General features: G+C 47.5%; 1 protein-coding gene across 2 annotated transcripts; it reads left to right on the top strand.

Annotated features, from left to right (window-relative positions):
- The first annotated feature begins 12,166 nt into the window (after positions 1–12,166).
- Positions 12,167–15,015, top strand: LOC4325608 (uncharacterized). Of its 2 annotated transcripts, none has more exons than XM_015767146.3 (3): positions 12,167–13,510; positions 13,619–14,497; positions 14,584–15,015. In XM_015767146.3, the coding sequence occupies exons 1-3, from the start codon at positions 12,377–12,379 to the stop codon at positions 14,620–14,622; spliced, it is 2,052 nt and encodes a 683-aa protein (XP_015622632.1). In that variant the 5' UTR covers positions 12,167–12,376; the 3' UTR covers positions 14,623–15,015. The 2 variants fall into 2 exon arrangements, with proteins under 2 accessions (XP_015622632.1, XP_015622712.1); XM_015767226.3 differs by having other exon boundaries at positions 13,622–14,497.
- Positions 15,016–15,602: the final 587 nt, after the last annotated feature.

Below are 15,602 nucleotides of genomic sequence, written 5' to 3' on the forward strand. Positions count from 1 at the left end.
CTGTTCTTCTTCTTCTTCCTCCTCTCCAAGTCTTCTCCAACTCTCTCTCTCTTTCTCTCTACCTCGCTTGAATCTGTTGCAGTGAGACGCGAGACCGTGACAATTTGGTATCAGAGCTTCATCCTGGAGAAGCCACGCTACACATCCCGGCTACAGCTGCAAGTGGAGGCGATGGAGAAGGCAAGGTTCTGATCGAGATCCAAGAGTTGCTGGCGGCGCTGAATCGTGCTCAAGGCGAGACGCAAGCCGCCGTTGTCAAGCTTGACCAAGGCGTGAGTCACTGGAGGCCACAGATGGAGTCAGTCGGCGAACTTCACCAACAACTGGATCTTGTCAACAAGTTGAACCAAACTTCTTCAACGACGTCTTCCCCTCGAGTTCCGTTGACAGACGAGGAAAGGAAGGCGCCGTTGCTGCCTACGCCGCCGATTCCATCTCAAGCGGCTGCTGCGGCTGAAGGCGGAAGCAAGATGGCCAGTGGCCGCCTACAAGTTCATGAACACCGGGGAAGGGCACTGGGAGTGGCAACCACCCTGGGCCCGACTCCGGTCAAGGGTACGTATGAATCTCCTTCCACATCTCTGAAAAATTTTGAGCAATTTGAGTTCGGGAATGGGGATTGTGATGGGGATCAGTTTGGGCGCCAGTATAACCATAGGGTTCCTAAATTAGATTTCCCTAAGTTTGATGGTTCAGATCCTGTGGATTGGAGAATGAGATGTGAGCATTATTTTGATGTGAATAACACTTTCCCAGGGCTTTGGGTTAGAATAGCAACCATTTACTTCTCAGGAAGAGCAGTATCTTGGTTGCGTTCCTCTAAGGCTCATGTTAGGTTTCCAATTTGGGAGAATTTTTGTGTAGCAGTGTCTGCTAAGTTTGATAGAGACAAGCATGAAACACTTATTAGACAAATGGACAGCATTAAACAATTGGGCTCGGTTTGGGAGTATTATGAAAAGTTTGATGAGTTGATGAATCAACTTTTAGCTTATGACCCAGATTTGAATATGAGATATCTAACTCATCGTTTTACTGAGGGATTGCTTCGGGAGATTATGAATGCAGTACTTATTCAACAGCCCAAAGATTTGGAGACAACATTGGCAATTGCTTCTTTGCAAGAGGAAGTAATTATGGAATCTGCTACGGTGTCAGCTTCAAATCTAAAAAAGAGTGACTCTGGGTTGCAGTTCCGACCAAATCCTGCTTACAAGAGTGCTTTGCCCTTGCCCTTGCCGCCTAATCGTGGGTTATCTGGTGGCAGTATGATGCGAACAGAAGAGCGCAAAGTTGCTAATAATTCTAAGATTGGAAACAGTTCTGACAAAATTTCTGTTCTGAAGCTTAACGCAGAGCTCAAGGATTGTGTTATATCTGTGCAGAGAAATGGTCTCCCACTCATAAGTGTGCTAATACAGTGCAATTGCATGCAGTTCAGGAATTAATTTCGACATTGCAGCTTGATTCAATGTCAGATCAAGTTTCTGTTGATGGCACTGAAGCTGTAGACAGTCAAGGGTTAATGGCAATATCAGTTCAGGCTTTGCATGGTTCTGAATCTGTGGGATGTATGCGCATGTTGGGATATATACAAGGAAAGGAGGTATTGATTCTGGCATTACAGCTAGTTTTATCAGTGCTCATGTGGCTCAGGCAATTGATGGTGTATTTCCTTTAACTGCTAAAACTATGGTGAAAGTGGCCAATGGTTCAATCCTCTCTTGTTTGGCTTATGTGCCTAATTGTGAATGGATAACTCAGGGATGGGTCTTCTGCACTAATTTTAAGGTCCTCAATTTGGGAAGCTATGACATGATATTAGGAATGGATTGGTTAATGCATCATAGTCCTATGCAAGTGGATTGGGTAAAGAAAACTTTGACAATTTCTTGGAAAAATCAATCTGTGACATTACAAGGAATTGTGTCAGAAATTGAGCAATGTGCACGGCTTTCTTCTCAGCAGTTTCAGAAGTTGAAGGACAGACAAGCAATCTCTCACCTCATTCAGTTATGTGCTGTCTCTGAAACTTCAGAACAGGAATCCATTCCTTCTGTCGTTCAACAAGTGCTTTCTCAATTTGCCCATGTATTTGAGGATCCTTCTGGATTACCTCCTTCAAGAATGTTTGATCATGCAATTCCTCTTCTTCCTGGAGCAATGCCAGTGAATGTCAGACCATATCGGTATACACCTGCCCAAAAGGATGAGATTGAAATGCAGGTTAAAGAGATGTTAACAAAGGGAATAATTCAGCCTAGTTCTAGTCCTTTTTCATCACCAGTTTTGTTAGTGAAGAAAAAGGATGGTACATGGCGTTTTTGTGCCGACTACCGACATATCAATGCTATAACTATAAAGAACAAATATCCTCTTCCAATTATCGATGAGTTACTCGATGAGTTGTCAGGAGCTCAGTGGTTTACCAAACTTGATCTCCGAGCTGGGTATCATCAGATTCGAATGCAGTCAGTTGATGAACACAAAACAGCGTTTAAAACTCATCATGGCCATTTTGAATTCAGAGTCATGCCCTTTGGTCTCACTAGTGCACCAGCCACATTTCAGAGTTGCATGAACAGCATTCTGTCTCCTTTGTTGAGAAGATTTGTTCTTGTTTTTGTTGATGATATTTTGATTTATAGCAAGACTCTTCCTGAGCATGTCAAGCATCTTCAGATAGTCTTGCAGATCTTGACTACACATCAGCTCAAAGTCAAGAAGAGCAAATGCTCCTTTGCTCAACAAAGATTGGCTTACTTGGGTCACATTATGAGTCCTAATGGAGTTTCGACTGATGAAGATAAAATTCAGGCTGTCAGCAATTGGCCTACCCCTACCTCTGTTAAGGAGTTACGTGGTTTTCTGGGTTTAGCTGGTTATTACCAGAAATTTGTGCGACATTATGGACTTCTCAGTAAACCATTAACTAATCTGTTGAGGAAGGGCCAACTGTACATTTGGACTGCTGAAACTGAACAGGCTTTTCAAGCTCTGAAGCATGCCTTAATCACTGCTCCAGTATTATCGATGCCAGATTTCAATGAACCTTTTATTGTAGAAACAGATGCCTCTGATAAAGGGATTGGAGCAGTATTAATGCAGAAAAATCATCCTGTTGCCTTTTTGAGTAGAGCTTTGGGTCCCCGCCATCAAGGGTTGTCTACTTATGAGAAAGAAAGCTTGGCTATCATGTTAGCTGTGGATCATTGGCGCCCATGCAGAGTTTTTTATCAGAACAGATCATCGCAGTCTATCTTTTTTGGATGATCAACGACTCACTACTCCGTGGCAACATAAAGCGTTAACTAAACTGCTTGGCTTGCGGTATAAAATCATTTACAAGAAAGGCACTGAAAATGGAGCTGCTGATGCTTTATCGCGCTGTCCATCTGCTGATAAAGTGTTTGAACTTACTGCTATATCCTCAGTTATTCCTAACTGGATTCAAGAGGTGGTTGATGGCTATATGTCTGATCCTGAGGCTTCTAGTAAGGTTCAAACATTGTGTATTAGTCCAGCTGCTGTTCCAGACTTCACTCTGAAGGATGGTGTTCTTTACTTTAAGAACATAATGTGGATTGGTAACAATGTTCAGGTTCAACAAAAGATTTTGGCCAACCTTCACACTGCACCAGTAGGGGGTCATTCTGGTATACATGTCACTTATCAACGGGTTAAACAGTTGTTTGCTTGGCCTCACTTACGTTCTACTGTGATGCAGTTTGTGAATTCTTGTTCTATCTGTCAGCAAGCAAAGTCAGAACATGTCAAATACCCTGGAATGTTACAACCATTACCTGTTCCAGAACATGCCTGGTTCTGGCCAAAGTTGGAGAAGTGGCTTATAAATTGGCTTTGCCGGCCACTAGTCTGATTCATCCTGTCATCCATGTTTCCCAACTCAAGAAAGCTTTGGCGCCCAGTGAATCACTGTATCCTTCTTTGCCCAGGATTCAGTCAAGGGATGATCCTCATGTTGTCACATGGGAGAATGCTCAAGAGCTGCGTCTTCGTTTTCCTCAATCTGAAGCTTGGGGACAAGCTTCGTCTCAAGGTGGAGGGAATGTCACGGCGGCAAGTTCTCTGAAGCTGGATTCAAATCAAACTGCAGCGGCCCAGCCTGTTAGGCGATCCAAGCGTGAGGCACAACCCAGTATCCGTTTTCCTAAGAGTGTGTGGACCCAGTAGATAGAGGCTGGGCCACTGTCAGGGAGAGAGGCTTGTTAGTGCATTACTATATAAGCCGGCAGGTTAGAGAGAAAAGGGGATCGAATCATGTAAACAATACAATTCAATCTAATTCCAATCTCTCTGCTTGTTCTTTTCTGCTCTCCTCTCTGTTCTTCTTCTTCTTCCTCCTCTCCAAGTCTTCTCCAACTCTCTCTCTTTCTCTCTACCTCGCTTGAATCTGTTGCGGTGAGACGTGAGACCGTGACATTCTGCGGCATTTATTTTTGCTTCCAGTAGTACAGCACGTGCGAAGAACTCACTTTCGCGGGACGTTGTCCTCTCTTGCCGCGCGTGGTGGTAGTGGTGGCGGCGAGGCGCCCACGGAGACGGCCGAGTCGGCCGGCGGCGGCGTCTCATCTAGCCGCGGCGGCGAGGTAGACGGGGAGGCGCTGGCCATGATGGAGAGGCAGATGATGAAGGCACGGGAGACCTCCCCGAGGATGAATGTGGCGGTGGCCTCGACCTGCCCCTGCCCCTGCCCGCAATCACGTCGTCAGCTCGTGCCTGCGCGTCAGCTCCCTCACCACCGCCTCGTGCTCCTCGCACGCTCCACCCAAGCTAATGTCAGTATGTCACCGCTACCGCTTCATGGCTGGTTTCCGTTCGTGTTATGCTCGCTCTCGCGCGCGCGCGTTGTTGGCGCAGTGCGGTTGAATTCAATTGGGTTTTTGGAAGCGATGGATGGTTGGTGGCGTGGAAGGGAGCGCGCGGTAGAAGTAGAGGAGAGCGGCGAGCGAAGCAGAGAGGAGGAAGAAGATGAGGGCTGAGGATGACAGGTGGGGCCCATGTGGGCCCCAATATTTTTTAATTAATTTCTATGTGAAACTGACATACGTCCGAAGAGTTTTTTATTTTTCCGGATCAAATTGCCACGTAAGCGCCACGTCAACGCCACATCAGACAAAGACCAAGTCAAATTAGCCACGTAGGCGCCACGTCAGTCAAAACAGCCGTCCAAACCGCCGAGGGGTATAATCTGCACCGATTTTGACAGTTGAGGGACTTGTTGTATCTGGTTTTCTAGTTGAAGGACGAAAATCGGATTCGCTGATAAGTTAAGGGACCTCAGATGAACTTATTCCTTTTCAGTCGAGTTGAAGTATCAGGGCCAAACTAGATTCGTGACCCAGATTCTGGGCTGAAAATGAAAGACGGCCTGGCCTATTTAAAGACGTGGCAGTAGGTATTACTCGTTGTGGGCTTGAGGCCGACAGACATAGGTGTATTTAGCTATAAGGAATGAAATAAGTCTATTTTTACTACCTTAACTCATGCCCTTGTTTAAGTCGTGTCCCTCAACCGCAAAACCGTGTATAATCTATCCTCCAACTCATAAAACCATTGCAAATCAACTCGTCGGACGGTTTGGGGGACAATTATGTCCGATGTGGCATGTGACTCCGTTGACTTGCTAAGTCAGCACGTGGACCCCATATGTAAATGCCTTGTAGAGGCGGTGGTGGTGCGCGGCGGTGGCCATGGCGCGACAGTGAACAAGGGTGCGGTGGAGAAAATCGAGGGCACATGTGAGAAGAGGGGAATACGACGATCCTTATCGACGCAATTACGATGACGAGCGGCGACAAGAGTGGCCGCTGGCCGACAGCGAGCTTGAAAAGGCAGTGCCCTCGGGTTGATGTCGACGGCGGTGTTTCGGCGATGTCCAAGCGAAGCGAAGGTGCAGCCAAGCTTCTCCTTCGTCTTGCAAACCCGACGGTGGCGATAGCCACCTTAGGCAACGACGGATGTGGCGACGCGGCTCGACTGGAGCGGTGGCCTTCGGCGAAGAGAGAGCAAGCGCAGGAAGGCAGCTAGGGCATGGGAAGAACTTGGACTAGGGTTGTTGGAATTGGAAGAGAGACCTTGGGCAAGCTATACATAGGTGGAGGAGAGGGAGACCAGGCTAGAAACGGGATTTGACGATAGGAAACTAGGCTTAATCTTGAGTTTGTTAGGATAAGAACGAACCAAATTCGCAGGATTTAACACGAATATTGATGGGGTTTTCTTGGTGGGGGAAAGGATAGGAGATCGAGAGGAATCGATTTCTGCAACTAATTTGGAAGGAGAGGCGGCACTACAGTGCATAGGCACGAACAGGAGATCGGCTGGAGAAGGAAGAATGCAGGGGAGGTAAAGTAGACTTTGGGTACTACAAGGCACTAACATTGGGGCCCATGTGCTGCCTCAGCTAGTCAAGGGGTTAAGGATGCCACGTCGGACGAAACCGTCTCTCAAACCATCCGAAGAGTTGATTTGCAATGGTTTTATGAGTTGGAGGACGGGCTATACCCAATTTTGCGGTTGAGGGATCCAATTCAACCAGGGCATAAATTGAGGGAGACATAGTACACTTATTCCATATGGGCTGATACAATGCATCATGGATCATGTCATCTGTTTCCTTGCACGCACGCACTCATGCTCTATTCATATAAGACATAGATTGGCATGTCTTAAGATAGTGAAAACACCTTTATGTCGACACTGTATCGCTTTTCACTGAGAGAATATCAAACACACACGTCTCGAGTCAGGGACTTAAACCCGAATAGGCAGGTTCAAGTACAAGAAATCTGAATGGGCATGTTCCTGTCACTTTTAAATGACATTGTACAACGCAAAATTGGTTAGTGATTTAGTAATGAATTTGTTGTCTGATACAATTAGGGCTTGTTTAATTCGTGAAAAGAAAATTTTTAGGTGTCACATCAGATATTTGATCGGATGTCGGAAAGGCTTTTTGGACACGAATAAAAAAACTAATTTCATAACTCGCCTGTAAACCATGAGACGAATCTTTTAAGCTTAATTAATTCATCATTAGTACATGTAGTTTACTGTAGCATTTATGGCTAATCATGAACTAATTAGGCTCAAAAGATTCGTCTCTCGATTTCCTCCATAACTGTATAATTAGTTTTTTATTTATCTATATTTAATGTTTCATACATGTATCAAAGATTCGATGTAATGTTTTTGAGAAAAAAATTTAGGTACTAAACAGGGCCTAAACAACATTGGGTCGAGGAAGTAGTACTACAGACTACTACATTGGGTCGAGGAAGTAGTATTTGCTAAGTTGGCACATGCGGCGTCTGCAAACAAAAGTTAGGAAAAAAAAAGGAAAATGAAATACTTATTTCGTGACAAGGAAGAGTCTATGACCCTTTTAATTGCAGCATGATCACAGGCTGGAGAGATCTAGAGCCCCAACAGTCGCCGGGCCTCATATTGCTTCGAACCTAAGAGACAGGGGGTATCATAAAACTTTCTTCCTCGAGATCAGGGAACACGAACAGTACCTGATAATCAAGGCAAAAAACGAAGCATGTCGACCAATTTCTTTTCCCTCTCGTGAAACTCGAGCAAACTCCTTGTAGAAAGACTACGTTTTGTACAACGACCGTGATGTAGCGTACACGATGACTTCAAAAGAGGAGAGTTCACACGCACGGATCGACGGATCGGTTTCGCCCCGGTGAAATACACGGTGACTTGAGGATAAAAATACAGGGTGACTTGAACTCGGGGGAGGAGTTCACACTTCGCATGCACGGATCGGTTTCGCCCGGTCCGTGCTCCTTGAGAAAAGCAGAGTAAATTCTCTCTCTCTCTCTCTCTCTCTCTCCGTGTGGTACCAGTAGTACCGGTGCACCACTAGGCAGACTAGGCGCAGAGCTGTTTATTCCCATGACAACTCACAGACGTACGTACCCGACGGTGGGGCAACCGAAACTACCGGACACTGCTGAAGAAGAACCCAGACCTGGCAGTAGAACAGAAGACGGAGGCGTCCGGCGCTGCGACGAGAGGTGGAACGGACAGTGGGTGGGCTCACGGGGCGGGGGCGGGACGCCGGGACGGGAACGGGATGCATGCGTGGTGGTGGACGGCGCCCGGCGGCCGGGACCGCGTGGCCCGACAGGTTTAACGAGCGAACGAATGGTTGCCGGTTGATTCAAGCGCACGATACCTCGGTCGGTCGATCTCCTCATGGTCCTTCTCCCGTCCCGTGCGCGCGGGCGTACAGCGTACGTACGTGCCGAATCGATCGGCTCACACAGTCACACCGTCACACATGGGCGAGACCGCGGTGACCCGCGGGGCACTCATGCAAGGTGTGCCTGGTCCTTTTCCTGCCGGGCTAGCTTGCTGCAATTGCAATGCCGCTCGAGTGAACCGCCGGGCATGAACACAGGTGACGCGTGTTGCCGATCGGTTTCGATAGATGTGTGTCGACAAATTTCCTCCTCGAAATTTATCGATTTTGTTAACCGTTGGATTAACCTCCGGATACGTGATTCTGTTTGTTTGACGTTCGCAGGCGACAGATGCAACGTGCAATTGGCCAATGGCTCATGCTTTGGCGGCAGATTCAGGAGGCAACGATCTTGCGGGCTTGTTCTCAACAGAGTGATTGAATAATAACTCCACCTTAACGTGTGAGAGACAGATCCCACATACTTTGCTCCGTGCGAGCAGCGTGTTAGTATTATCGTTGCGTGCTAACGCGATTTTTTCAAAATTACATCCCGTTATAGCGTAGTTACACGTATATTATACTGTAATTATATATCATATACCGTATCGTTCAAAAAAATATCATATACAATATAATTACACTATAATTATATTTGAAAAAAATAATTTATCGGTAAATATATAGACAGTCTCGGTATTAATATGCTGCAAGCCTCCAGCTGTGCAACCGATGGATGAGGGAGAGATGCATTTGGTTTCTCTTTTTTTTTTAGTCAACTACTGGTTATTAGTCAACAGCCTATTGAACGCACCACTTTTCATCTGGTTGCTTAGGCCGGAGTCGTCGACGATTCAAGCGATCGATCCACAACGCCTCGTCTTGTCCAGCGCGATTTTCATTTTTCAAACGAACCACATGCACCTTGATGTACAACGTAATGGACTAATGGGCATTTCTAAATTCTGATTCTTTATTAATTTCTCCACCCCTAGCTCGGTAGTGTCGTCGATCGATCGCCACAAAATTCATCGCGCTCGTCACCCTTGGTCCTCAATCCTCACTCCATGCTGTCAATGAAAGGGGTTTTGCTCTGAAGTGACCTGCACGTGCTGATGAAAATGACGAAGATGACATTGTATCTACTCATACTAGGCGATAACGAAAAATGTTGCGACGCAGTACCTACCAGCGTATAGTTAGGCCGTTGTAGGTTAGAAACAGTGCCATGACAGCCATTTTCCTGATGCGGCGGACAGTCCTACATGGCGTATCGAGTTGAGTTTTGACAAGTAGTACAATATCTGTTATAGAATTATTGTTGTTCCAGGTTATTTGTAAAATTTAAGGTTTACGAGAAATGATTATTGTACCCCTATTAAATACTATCTGGATGAGAGTGAAAAGGTAGTTAGAGACATGACCGAGAAAAATTTAAATTAGAAATAATTGACGTGACAAAAAATGCTTCAAAGTTAACAAGCATTTTTGAACAAAATTTAAATTCTATTTTGTATCGGAGGGAGTAATCCCAAACAGAACAAGCAGTTTTGTCTTCCTATGGTTTGAAGTAACAGTCTTACATGCAGTAGCCAAGTAACTCACCATGTCAATACTGTTTCTTCCTCACACTGACGCGGTAACTCATCACCACTATCATAGAATATATCACCATGTGCGTCCAGGGCCAGACACTATAAAACCAACAAAAACCGGTCGTTCCCTAAAAAAAAAAGAAGAAAAACCGGTCGTTTTTCTGCCAAATTTTGAGATTTCAACCCTGTTCGAACTGACAAACTACTCGGTACATCAGTTAAACTAAAAATAACATTGAATTTCAGTTTTTTATAAAACCTATTCAAATTTCATCGTTTTTAGTCGGATATGAGTGTTTTTTTTTTGAGAAAATAGAGAAAACCGCTAAGGAGTAATTCTGGTAATTGACATTATGAACCCCTATCACTGTTTTTTTTTCTTCGGTTGTAGCTTCTTTGATGTAAAGACCAAGATTCTTTTCATTATCTTAAAAAATCAATGTTTTCTCCCTTGCACATGGTAAGTTTTGATTTTATAATTTTTTTAATGTTTAAGTTGTTGGAACTTAATAATTAATGTAGTTGGTTTGTCCATGTTGCGAAACTTTTTAAATGTTAGTAGAAATATTGATTCAGCGACGAAACACCGTTTTTTTTATATTGATGAAACTAAACAAGGCATGATTTTAGCAGTAGAACGACTATGCGTTTGCCTGACGGATTAGCAGTACACATCATCATTCTATGCTAGATTGATTTGAAATTTAAAGGCTAAATTAATTACAAACATGAATCAATCCACAACCAACAAACCAATTATTATCGGGTCGTACAATAATAGGCGATAGGAGATCCATGTAGGATTTTCTGCTGAGCTGGAGGGGAGAGGGCGCAAGCGGGCGACTAATTAGTCGCCCGGCTGTACGCATGGCTCGAGGACGTGGGCCCGCCCGTAGCAAGCGATGCACCCGTGCTACTCGCCGTTGCATGCGTCGGAGCGTCCAAGTCCAGGGCCGCGCCGCCATCGTCGCGCACGTCCGCGTCCGCCGCCGCTGCCGCCTTTGTCCACTACGACCACCGCTACCCTCGTCCTTGTCAACCATGCTCGTCGCCTCTGTATGCCGCTGCCGCCGACCTTGTCCACTGCAGCTGTCGCCGCCAACTTCGTCCGCCTCGGCCACGGCTGCCACCATCGTGTCGTTGCCCTTGCCCTCGTCGGTCGATGTTGCGGCTCTCGTCTACCGTGGCCATGGAGAGCAAGTAGAAGAGAGAGACCAAGAGAGCACAAAGCTTGGATTGAGTTCTGAGGTCTTGTGCTTATGAATCAGCTTGATGGTTTGCCCGGTTGCTTCACTTCTATCTTCCACCGTTCCGCGTGCAGAAGGCTAGCTCAACGCTAGTCGCCGGACGACGAGCTCGGCTCCGGTGACCCGTTTGCTCTATCCCCAGCTACACGGGCAGCGTGAGCCTGCACGATGAGCTGTTTATATTTTCTGATGGAGAAAATAGAATAACATCTTTCTCTAGAAAAATCAGATAGCTTAAGCGAAGTAGTAGCATACGTATGTGTATATATTGTTTTGTACCGATTCCTTCCATGTAGATGAGCAGATGTATAGTACAAAACGGATGTGTATATAGCCATAAATTTGTTCATCTTTTTGGCCATGGATGAGCTTGGATGCCTAGTTCCTAAGAAGCAATCGCCGGCGAGAACAGGGGATTAGGAGAGAGAGAGAGTGCGGATAGAAGGGAGATTAAAATAAAATTTCTTGTACTGTGTGAGCCATAGTAGTATAGCTTGATTATTGTGTTTACTGGCTACAATGTTACCTATAGCTGCGATGGATCAAAATTGGAGTAAGCAGCTGGCTGTACTATTGACCTTGCTCTTATAGTAAACAGGATCCCAACCGAATCTAGTTCCTTGCTACAACTGACCAAACAAAACGAGATCTAACCCAATTGACCAATTCACACGCAGGCATCCAAGATGGCAACCAGTTTCTGCCAACTCCGCCACCTGCCAAGCGTGAACGCGGATCTGGCCACGTCCATGTCCGTCGCAGTAATGCCACGGGCTTCGCACCGAGGCAGCTCAGCCCTGGCCCCCGTCCCCGTGCATGTTCCGGCAGCCACAGTGATGGTAGTAGTAGAAAAATACTCGTAGCTGCCCCCTGCCATGCTCGCATCAACTTTTTAGGCAGATCGCGCAGAAAGTCTACAATTTTTAGTCGTCACCCGCCCGCCCGCGCCCCCAGGTCACCGTCCCTCGTCGCACGCGTAGCAATAACATCGCACACTCACGCGGTCACGCGCGAGCACCGCCACCCCCCGCACCGCGCCCCGCCGAGTCACTCCGCACTCGCGCTCGCACTCGCTATAGTGGAGTGGAGGAGGCGGCTTCGCTGGCGGCTGATCTGTTTGCCCCACGACCGCCGCGAGTAGAGCAAGTAAGCTCGCACCGCACCGAAACCGCAGTGCGTTCTCCTTTTCTAGTGTTCGCCCGCCGCCATCCACACGCCGTGCCGCAGATCCTATCTCCCGTCCGCGGCGGCCGAAGCAATCGGACGAATTCGTCCCCCCCTGCTTCGCCTCCTCTTCGCTGTGTAGTTTGTGAGCGATGCGAGCGGATCGTCTGATGGCGGAGGGGGGCAAGCGGATCGACCTGGGGGCGCCGCTCCGGTCGGTGCGCCACGCCGACGCGCTGCCCTACCACAAGGCCGACCTCAACTCCGGCCCCGTCCGCCACCCCGGCGCGGTGCCCTTCGTCTGGGAGCAGCGGCCCGGGCAGCCAAAGAGCGTCCGCACCCGCCGCGCGCCGCCGTCGCCCACGACCGCGTCCCATCCTCAGCCGCTGGAGCACGGCGTGGAGGATGAGATCGACGGGAGCCCATACCACGACGCCCTCGGGGAGCACTATGTGGGGATACTCCATGGCGTGGACGCGTCCCCCGCCTGTTCCCGGACTGGCGCTCCGGCGCCGGCGCCGGCGCGTGATGAGAAGAGGGCGCAGGTGGCGGAGGCGGCGGTGTTACAGGCGAAGAAGGAAGTGACGGAGAAGCAGGTGGTGTCCGTGGCGGCGGTACTGCGGAAGGGAGATGACGACGACGACGATGAGGAGAGGTTCTCGGACGCGCTCGACACGCTCTCCAGGACGGAGTCCTTCACCGTGAACTGCAGCGTCAGCGGCCTCAGCGGCATGCCAGAGCCCACCTCCCGTGCCGCCGCCGGCGCCGAGGCAGGCGTACGCGGCATCATGATGGATAGATTCCTCCCGGCTGCGCAGGCGGTGGCCATAGGCTCCCCGCAGTACACCTTCCGGAAGGCCGGGGCAGCCAGCGCCACGAGCAATTCTGGCCGCGAGCTTGCGCGTGCAGCTGGGTCTAACGCGAGTGGAAGCAGTGGCGATGATCCCGGGAGGAGGACGCCCGTCCAGCTCCCCTACCAGCATTTGCCTCCCAATTATTTGTCTTGCAGCTATCCCAGACGTGAGGAGCAGGAAGATGAAGACGACGACGATGACTATGATGTGCATAGCACCCGGGGTTTTGCCTCCAAGGGATGTGGCTTGCTCCCTAGTCTCTGTGTGAAGGGTTCATTGTTACTTCTGAATCCAATGCCTGCGATGAAGCGTGGCAAGCCGCGGGGGAATGGGAGAGTCCGGGAGTTCGCATCCAAAGGCAGGGGACGAGGGGCGCCGAGTCCGCTTGCCCGGAGCTCACAAAACAAGCATCTTGGGTGTGCTTCCAACGGGGTACTGATGCAGATACATGTTACACAGTCCATTTCATGAGTTCAGAATTTATGCTACTTGTTATTAGTGCTAGGGATGAGTAACATCTCACTGTATATTGTGTTGCAGCAGTCCTGGGAGGATGTATACAAGCACAAATTAGAGCAGAAGTATGTTCGTCCAGGAGAGGATGGGAGGAGCAAGCTGACAAGTGAATCAAACCAGCTGACGTTCTGGAGTGACTCGCAGGCGGGCAATGGGTCTTCACCATTCCATCATTCCGCAGGTGGTGGTATGTCTCCCTATTACAGGGATGTTGTCCTGTCATCATCGAGTAAGGCAGATGAGTCTTTTGGAACAGGGGTAAAAGAAGACAAAATGAGTAGTAGTAATGGTTCCAGCTCACTTGGAAGAGACCATGATCGTGGTTCATTGCTTGGATCAGACCGCAGTAGTTTAAAGGGGTCAAGCTCCATTAGCTCAGGGCTGGATAGACCAGTGCATGTAGAATCAATGGATCACCGTGGAGATATTGACTCAGAAACTAGCCACTCGGTTCTGTTACTGGATTCAAGGACATCACTGGATGCTGGTGGGTGTGGCTCTCAGCTTGGAGAACAGATTGTCGGGAAAAACCCTATTGGGAAAGGTGAAGATAATGATCCATTGACAGAAAGGGTCTCTGAAGTTACAGAATGCACGTTGTTAGCACCTTCTGAAAAGTTAAGATCAGTGAATTTGGATGATGGGAAAACTTCTGGTCATCTGGAAGATAGTAGTGTTTCCAAAAGGGATATGCCTTTGCAATCTCTACTCCCATTACCAGTCCCAAGATCACCTTCAGAATCTTGGCTTTCTCGCACTTTACCATCCGTAACAAGCAAACCACCAGTGCCATCTTTTCTTGGAATTCAATTGCAGTCGAAGAAACAAACTCCCTGGGCCTCAATTCAGCCAAAGGAGAATAATGTTAAACCTCCTAGGCCACGACAGATAAGATTTGCAGATGTAATACTTATTTTTCTTCTGTTTTGCTTATATTTCCAATTGTCACAGAGCCATTGCTGAACATTCATTTTGGCTGCTTGTTTTAGGTGGTAGAAAGGCCTAATTCATTGGATGCTGAGATATGATGTCTTCCCTCAAGACCAATATCTGTTCATAATGCCTTGAAGGACAGCACGGCCATGTATCTGCCAGCGCCCAAATTTTCCCTGGATGCCCCCCTCAGTTTGCTGTCGCAATCTTGGCTATTAGCAGCTTTTTTGTATACCAGTACATAGGTAATTGTCGTTGTGCATGCCATATTTGCGTACTCTGTGAACTCAAGGTAAGTTGGCGTTGGCTTAAATCTGTTGTAAATCACATATCTATACAGCATAGCTTCTGTTTGCTTCCTTACAGTCCATACATCATGTAGTACTCTTTAGTCCATAAAAGGTTGAGTTGATCATCAAATGTAATTGCATGTATCATAGAATAAAATGGCACAAGAAGTCAGGCTTCCATGCCTTTTTCTCATGTCAGCTCAAATGTATATCCTCCCTGAGCTTTTTCTCATGTGATTCCAGTAATACTCTCATTTGTCTTGTCTGGTTCATGTACAGATTGCCATGCCATGATAGACAGCAGTTTTATTTGGTACATTGTTGCCGGAATGCCGGCTATTCCATTTGCCACGTTGCTCGTGACTCTTTCGCATTGATCATACTACTATATCATTAGCATTTAGCAGGAAGCTTGAAAACCTGTCAAGCTTTCGAGGTGTTGTAGTAAGTGGTATCCTCGGATGAACGAAGCAACCTAGATGCTTGACACACGATCTGGACCAAGATGCCCTCTTGTTGAAAAGGGGGAACTACAGGTGGAATGCACACCTGTTCACCAAAGTGATTCAAATGCTAATCATCGTCACTCATTTGGTCCTGACAGGGTGCATACTTGTGTATCTGATTTCAGGGATTAGAGTAGCCATGGCACTGGGCATAATATTAGATGGTAGTCATCTACTGCTCTGAATATGTGCGGTTCACCTTAGGACACTACTAGTGCTATTTTAGTTAGTGATAGATATTTTCTGCACTTCATCCTGACTGCACAGTAGACGGATGCA

This window comes from Oryza sativa, chromosome 1 (assembly GCF_034140825.1).
Source record: "Oryza sativa Japonica Group chromosome 1, ASM3414082v1".
Taxonomy (NCBI): domain Eukaryota; kingdom Viridiplantae; phylum Streptophyta; class Magnoliopsida; order Poales; family Poaceae; genus Oryza; species Oryza sativa.